Source organism: Charadrius vociferus, unplaced genomic scaffold (genome assembly GCF_000708025.1).
Source record: "Charadrius vociferus isolate BGI_N301 unplaced genomic scaffold, ASM70802v2 scaffold776, whole genome shotgun sequence".
In the NCBI taxonomy this organism is placed as follows: domain Eukaryota; kingdom Metazoa; phylum Chordata; class Aves; order Charadriiformes; family Charadriidae; genus Charadrius; species Charadrius vociferus.
In genome coordinates this window covers 804,084-812,470 of record NW_009648775.1, presented here as the reverse complement: position 1 = coordinate 812,470, position 8,387 = coordinate 804,084, and the positions used below count along the sequence as shown (strand labels likewise).

The following is an 8,387-nucleotide window of genomic DNA, read 5'->3' as shown; positions in this document are numbered from 1 at the left end:
GTTATGACAAAGACTTCCTGACAATCTCTCCCTTCTCCTTGCCGTTCTGGGAGAGGCTGTTGCTTGACCCATACGGGGGCCATCGGGATGTCGCCTATATCGTGGTGTGTCCAGAAAATGAGGCCTTGCTCGATGGAGCCAAAACTTTCTTCAGGGACTTGAGTGCTGTATATGAGGTTGGAAAGCTGAACTATGTTGAATTATTTCTTCTTAAGTGTCACTTCTGCTCTGCTGCATGTTCATTGGGAGAAATCCATGGGGTTTTAAAGTAACAATTATTTGAATATGGGTATCTTTCACTTTGAGGGCTTTCTGCACTTTCAGAGTCCAAGAATACTGTCTAATTGAGTCCCATGGGGAATCTCTGTGTGTTTCAGGGTATTTGTTGCCCTCTGCTCTTTCCAGTACACATTCTCTTACTTTACAGAGCATATAACACGAGTATTAATACAGCTGCAACCTAACACATGAAGGCCCAACCAAACCTAAAGGGCAAGGGGTAGATTAAAGAAACTGTTGCTTTCTTGTAATTGCTGGGCTGGAGATAAAGCCATCTCCTTTTTTTAGCATACACATTGTGTACCACTGAATATGTGAGATTACTTCGTAGTGTTAGTTTCGCTGTAAATGCAATTCAAGTCAAGAGATAAACACAGCCTTTTGTTTTTATATTTATTAAGGAGGCAGCAGATGTGTGCTGGTAATAAGGGGTTTATGCTACAAACCAGTCTGCATAACTTATTCAGGTGCTTGGCATCTAGTTACAAGCGTTTCTTCTTTCCTCACCAGATGTGTAGACTTGGCCAGCACAAACCAATCTGCAAAGTGTTACGTGATGGGATTATGCGGGTGGGAAAGACTGTGGCACAGAAACTAACGGATGAGCTCGTGAGCGAATGGTTTAACCAGCCTTGGGGCACTGAAGAGTGCGACAATCATTCCAGACTCAAACTTTACGCGCAAGTTTGCCGGCATCACCTAGGTAAGTCTGCCGTGGCGCTAGCAAGGCTGTTTCGTTTTCACTAGGTATTTTAGAAGTTACTTGCAGTAGGTGGAAACGAGGCTTTTTCTTAAGGTATGGATTATGATCTGTTTAAAAATAAAAAAGGTATTATGAGGCTCTTCCTTAATTTCTTAATCCTTCCATGTTAAATTTGACTACTTTGGAAACTTTGTAGTTGTTTATCAGTGCGGTGATCTTGTCAGAGGTTCAAAAGCCAATTCTTATCTTTTTAGAAAAGTCAGTGTGTTGTAAGATGTTTGTATGTCTCAAAGATTTTCCACACAAGACTGAAATGATCAAATTGATCTGGTTTATATGCTACTGATATGCATCCTCACGCCAGTGTTGTGTGCTTGTTTCATGGAGGAGTGTAGAATCTGGGAGTATGGAAGGGTTTGCTGGGGTAGTATGGGAAGACTGGTCCAGGCTGAGCCTGGATGAGTCCCTGGACTTATCTAACATTGCTCCCAGATTTCATCTGGGGAGAGACACGGTTGTTCCGTTCCAGAATGGATGCAGAGACAACATAACATGTATTGTGTATATGAGTGAGAAAGGGCATCTTAGCACAAGGCACAGACCATCCGAAATATCACTGGGAATTCATTCGCTGAGACGGTGCTGGTCAGCAAGACAGGCAGGGATCACGGAACACCAGCCACGTAAACGTTCCATGCTTGAGTGAAATGTGCAAACTATTTTTTTGTTTAAAAATAGCCAGGAACTTTTAAGTGGTTTCTTGAAAAGTGCTTACTTCCTTTTCTCTGAAAAGGCATGACAATTCTTAAGTCTGCTTACTTTGAGGATTGGTGATCTGATTTTGGAAAGAAGTCTAAGCAAACATATCAGAGTGAGCTGGGCGGTTCTACAGACTGCTGAATGCTCACCCCATCCTTTGGGGAAAGTTTGGCAGAATAGGCTAGGAATCATCTATCTCAAATGACCCCGTTGCCTCATGCAGTCTGCTTTTGATTTTAATTTACAGTGTAACTGAGCGGGAGAAAATACTGCAACACTGTTTAACATAAATATCCCAGGCTTACACACAGAACTGTGTAGCATGTACAGAGCCAGTGGAGAACTGGGCTGTTCAATTCACACCTGAGGCATCTGGCAGGGGTAGTGTGGGAAACTTCCCCTGCTGGTGGGGGAAGTTTCCCCTGGTCTACCTTTGAGAGTAAATAAATAAAAAATATCAATTTACTCGGTTTTATTAATTTATTACTCAAAAATCACCACTATGATATCTCTCTTTCTGATACTGAGGAGCAGAAATAACTATATTAAAGTTTGCCATTATTGTGCCTCAGGTAAAAAGGACTTTTAGATTTTCAGTCTGACAAAGATAACCGGTAGTAGATTGCAAAGTTGAACACTATATAAAGCTATTATAGCCACACAATCTAGCCAGAGGTACTGACAAGTCTGTACCAACTTCAATTCACAAAGCTCCACAAAGTCAGTCCTGTTTTTAAAGACATTTGATTCATATCAGTTAGAACTGAAACCTTGAAGAATGGATTCCAAAGTAAATATTTATAATGGAGATCATAGTCACTTAGCATTTGTATACTCTGAGAATATTCTAAAAGCGCAGAAAATATTGTATGACTTTATGGTCAATGCAGCTCACTTTGATCTGACAGACTGTCATTAATCTCCTTTCCTCTTTATATGCTATTGCAGCACCTTACTTAGCCACTCTGCAGCTTGACAGCAGCCTATTGCTACCACCTAAGTACCAAACCCCGGCGGCAGCAAGCCAGACGCAAACAGTACCTGGGAACACTGGACCTGTACCCTCAAATTCCACATGTCTTTCAGCTGCTGGGGCACCACCGACAGGCAATTCTTTTAACTCCACACCCAGTGGTGGGACCACTAGCCTTCCAGCAGGAAGCACTTCATCCTCTGGATCCTCTGTGCCACAGCTGTCAGCATCTTCTGCAACACCCGGCGTTAACCAGATGACCACTACCTCTACTCCAGGTTTTAGTGGGAACATTGGTTCAGGGCAAAACACCAGCACTGCAGGAAACACAGCAGAACGCTCGCAAGGAAGCACAGGTCCTGGAGGAGACATAGAATCGGGTCAAAACTTACCACAACAGCAGCAAGAAGGACAGGAAGGGTAAGTTACTTAAGTGCTCAAATGACTCAAAGTACTTCTAATTAAATCCACTGTTCTCCTGCTTTCATACAACTTGTAACCTTTAAGCCTTCTGTAAATCCTTGGAAGGAGAGGACCCTCTGACATGTGCAGCACTACTGAGCAGGGCCCGTTTTTATGTCTTTGTAGCAGTTACTGATAAGGGGGACTTGGAAAAAAACAGATTTCTCCTTTTTCGTTACAAGAAACAAAGCTTGATTCAGCTGCGTGGACCTGGGTGCAGTGCTGTTTGGGATGCCGTAGGATACCCTGTGAGGTCAGGAAACAGGGTATCCTACAGGATACATTGCTGTTACTTTAAAACAAATTTTAGCAGCACAACTTTTTTAAAGACTTCGTTATAAATAGTCATCCATCAGACATAAAAATTAGGAAAAGGTTGTTTAACATCTTATGTAAGTTAACTTCCTGAGTGAACATGTTTTTCATTACTTTCATAATAATGCGTATTACTAATAGTCATGATATATGTTATGGAGTTCCTGTATCTTAAGTGAAAAGCCCACATCCTGTTGTAGTATGGGTTATCCTTAAAACATCTGTTCACTGGGTCTATGCAAAATGCTATTTTATCAACTGCAGCACGGTTTCTGACAACGCAAGTCTGAGCTGCTTTTTATCACTTACAGATGTTGAGCCTCCTATTCATGGTTGAGGCACAGAGGAGTGTTTTACCAAGTAAAAAAAGTTCAGTTGCTCCTCCCATTACTGATGGGACCTTTTCTGTAACTAAACAGAGGACTTCAGTCTCCATGAGCATTACTTTGGCACTTTTCCTTAGTTCTCAATTCCTTCTCTCCCCCTTCCACCTCTCCCAAAGAAAACCCTAAACAGCAGCAAAACCCAGGTATGCACATGTATAAAAAGAAAACTCTCAGAGCTAGTATTAGTCAACTTTTCCATACCCTTCAGACATAATTTTTTCTGATTGGATTAAATGAAATTATGTTAGACTTAATGATAAGTATCTTTAATGGATAATTAATAACAGCTATTTTGGGTTAAGAACTGTTTTGAGCAAAAGTCATCTCTCCTTAATCAATGTTGTTGTGTTTTTTAGGTTTGCTTCTGAACATAAGAATCACTTAGTACTCCCCTTTTCCTCCTCTGCTTCAGCCTTGCACACCTGTACAGAAAAACAGTAATTAACAATTGTAACTTGCCTTTGAATTTAACAACATGTATGTCTCTAGGGTTACAGAGAGGGAGAGAATAGGGATTCCCACCGAACCAGAGTCTGCGGACAGCAATGCCTATCCTCCGGCAGTTGTCATCTACATGGTGGATCCTTTTACCTACACTGCAGATGAAGAATCTGCCTCAACCAACTTTTGGCTGTTAAGTTTGATGAGATGCTACACAGAAATGTTGGATAACTTGCCTGAGAATATGAGGAATTCTTTCATTCTCCAGGTAACGCTACCTTCCTCTGTATCTTCATGCTGGAGAGTTGTTCTATCACAGCATACTTGTGACACATACACTATACTAAAATATACAAAAGGGAAGATAATATATAAAATTTAGGTGACATTTACAAATTACTTTGTTGACAGTACAAGTCTGTATATTAAAAAACCACTCGCTTTTGTTTTGATGAGGAAATTAATTTGAGGCAGCCACAGTATCCTTGCATCAAATCTGTTGCATGGTTCTAGCAATCATATATGCTAGATGCTGCCTGAAGAGGGATTTCAGGTATTTAGGTTGCGACTGGGGTTGCCATTGCCAAAAATGCCCAGTTGCCCCTTTGATTACTTTGCATGTTGTTTGCTTTTTATATTCCCTTGATTTATACTGTTTAATCCAAAAGAAGTATGTGAAACCAGACATTTAATGCCTAATTTAACTGTTGTACTGTTATTATCTGCTTCTTAAAAATAATGTACCATGTAACTTGGCATATAATAATAGTTACTTACTATGGAATTACTTCAGAATTGAATTTGTGTAGTCAGAAGCAGAGCTTGGCCTGTTGCCCAGACTGCCCGCATTTTGCCGTGCCTCTTCTTTCACAGTGGCTCAGTCTCAATAAATGCAGGGGGAGAGCGGGAGGCCAGAGGTTACAAGCTGTACACATACGGGTGCAACACATGCAAGAAATTATTTCTGTATACCTTATTCATGCATGCTCAACTTGGCTTAATAGTATTTTAATTTAAATTATAAAAAAAAAAAAAAAAGAATTGGAAGTTATTACAGTGTCTCAAATGGGGCATGGAAGACCATTTGTTGTTCTTGGTAATCTTGACCTCATCATTCCCTGAAATGATGGGGGAAACTGTCACTAAAATACTTCAGGCTTGGAGATGAACGGAAAATCAGATTCACCACTTCGTGTTTTGGTAGAATGCAGGCAATTTAATTGATTCAGACCTGAAGATACTAAAAATAAAATAGCTGCTGATATCGCAATGTCTGAAATACAAGAACATGTAAACTCTATGCTGAAATCGTATTGTAGTCTATATAAGTCAACTAATGGGCTTACCAGCTCTTTCTAAGTACTGTTTATTTTCTGGGCGCTTACTGTTTGTTTCTCAAAATATGTGGCATTTTGCCAGTTCAAGTCCAAACAGTAGACATTTTCTCTAAGTAAAGGGTAACATGATATAGCTACCAGCACAATATTCTCACAGCTGTACACAAACATACAGTTACTTCAAAATAAATCAAACCCAAAGCTTTACAGATTTATTATAATTCATATATAGAGTGGAAAAGCCCAGCTTCTGAAATCCTTGGATGAAGCAGTTGTGTTTTAAAAACACACAGTCGCATTTAGTGAGTAGAATATGCTACCAAAGTTCTGATGGTTCAAGCAAGAACCACAGAGTAGTAAACATTTTGTGATACTTCAGTTTTATTACTACTGAAAATATTTGTTAAAAGAATCTGCTTGGGTCTCATAATGTTAGATACAACATAAAAATTTTGTATTGACAGTTTCTGCTCCAAAGATCTCACTGTTCAAAAGAAAAGACATTTCCACCGCCACGTGTAGGATGTTGTATTTCTTAACAGTACATTAAAAACCTGAGTTTACCGGGATTTGATTCTGATTTTAAGAAGTATTTGAACTGAAAACATTATTTTTGTTATGCTTTGTTTACTCGTGAGGGGATATTGTGCCATTTCTCCTTCCTGTTCTTGTTGTGCCGATGGGTCTTAACCACCAAACTCAAATCTCGTAGGCAGATCTTACCCTAGTTCTGTTTCTTGCTCGTTGAACGTGTAAATTTGTGTCTTGCTTCACATTACGTTCTGAACCAAACAAAACTGAACAGCAGCATAAGATTGCTAAGCTTCCACTGTTTACTAAATGAAAAGGAGAAACAACCACATAAATCATTGTAATAGAATCTTAATTCTGCTCTCTACAGTCTTCTTTAAGAATGACACCACAGTGCCGGTTCCCACATGACCCGCAAACAAACACTAATTGTAACTACAAACTGTGGAACCAAACCTGCTGAAACACAAAGTTCAGAACACTGAGATTATATAGTAAAGGCTACCTGCAAATGAAGGTGGTGATCAGAAAAGCAGTTTGAAAAAAATTAAAGGCGTTTGAATATGGGTGTTTGGTTCTGGACTGAGCATTAAAAAAATTAAAATTAGAACAACCCCCAGGTTTTAGGATATTGCTTTTAAAAGCCACTAGCAGTTACTATTTCTGGTATACTTCGATAAAGGTTGTAGGTGTGATCATGTGCCCTTCCCAAATTGCAGTATAAATCAGAAAGTGGACTTCAGAAAAATAAGACTTGACTGGGGAAAATAATCTGTTCTTTTTGTGTAGTTGATTGGGTTTCTTCTACAGCAATGTTTATATCACAGAAAGCAAAATTTGTTTAGAGTTTCTAGTAAGCTGTGTTTGTCAGCTTTTATCGTATATTATAGTCCTATTCAGTTGTTGTTGCCCTATGAGAATCTCCTCCGTTGTATTGGACGGTAGGAGTCTCAGCTTTCTGAGTGATTTTGCAGCCCTAAATGCATCATTACAATGGAAAGAGCGGGTTTGTATCAGGGAATACAATCGCTGAATCTTGCAACCGTTCACGAAGAGGGCAGCAGCCCTGACGGGAAGCTACAGGTACTGTAATGCCAATAACTGAATACCACATACAAAGTGTCGTGGTTGTTAAATGACTAATGGATGTGTGAATCTGGTGTGATATTAACGAACAGCTCTCTGCAGACATTCAATCATGTTTTATTGTTTATATGAATTGTATAGATTGTGCCTTGCCAGTACATGCTGCAGACAATGAAGGATGAACAGGTTTTCTACATTCAGCACTTGAAGTCTTTGGCGTTTTCAGTGTACTGCCAGTGCAGGAGGCCGCTGCCCACACAGATTCACATCAAGTCTCTCACAGGCTTTGGGCCAGCTGCCAGCATTGAGATGACCCTCAAAAATCCTGAGGTTAGTAGTGGTGTCCAGAAAATGAAAGCCTGCTAATAAACCGTACCCACTCTTCTCAAATACTAAAAAAAAGAGTAGAGAAAATACTTCTAGGAGTATTTTTTTCAAGGTATAGAAGACAATGACAATATAAAGAGAAAAGGTAAGCTAATACTAAACAGAAGATAGTAAGAAAACTGTCAGAGTACTTGCTTTACATTTTAAGCTTCTGGTTTTGAGTCATAAAGTAAAAGATGGAAGTTCAGTGTGAAAGAAGAGAAAATGCATGCTGTTACTTGGGATTCAGAGACATTTTATAGTTTTCATCTATGGTACTCCTACAAGAAAGTGTTTATGTCCAACCTTTATTTATGTACACCTATATATGCATATATATGAAATAAGTGCCTGTGCCTAATTACAGATACTAATTTCCTAAGGTAACGGAGAAATCCGCATATTTCATCAGGCTTATATTTCATCTGTTTTTTAAACTGCAAATATTCAAGCCCTATTTCTGGGATTTCAAAAGAAGAATAATCCATCCTGCTTTCCATGAACGTTTTTCATTCTTTGAAAGATAACAATGGCTGTTTTATTTAGATTTAATGGACCAACTGAACATTTAAACGCTTACTTTGGGATAAAGATATGCTTGTTAGGGTTTAAAAACCCACTTTCAAAATCATCATAAAACCAACCTATCAGCACATTTCATTACCCATGTAAAAACATAAGCTTTCACTGAAATTTTCTAAAAGCAGTGTCACCCCAGGCATCTCCTCTTCACATTCATCTGTTCAGCA

At 39.2% G+C, this 8,387-nt stretch overlaps 1 protein-coding gene across 1 annotated transcript in view; it reads left to right on the top strand.

Moving 5' to 3' along the window:
- The window catches only part of MED13L (mediator complex subunit 13-like), a 186,464-nt gene that overhangs the window by 160,670 nt on the left and 17,407 nt on the right, over positions 1–8,387 (top strand). Inside the window, exons 19-23 of the mRNA XM_009886736.1 lie at positions 1–176; positions 790–982; positions 2,690–3,134; positions 4,367–4,586; positions 7,414–7,602. The exon at positions 1–176 is cut by the window's left edge and continues 86 nt beyond it. Of these exons, the coding sequence (XP_009885038.1) occupies positions 1–176; positions 790–982; positions 2,690–3,134; positions 4,367–4,586; positions 7,414–7,602 (1,223 nt within the window). The remainder of the gene's footprint in view (positions 177–789; positions 983–2,689; positions 3,135–4,366; positions 4,587–7,413; positions 7,603–8,387) is intronic.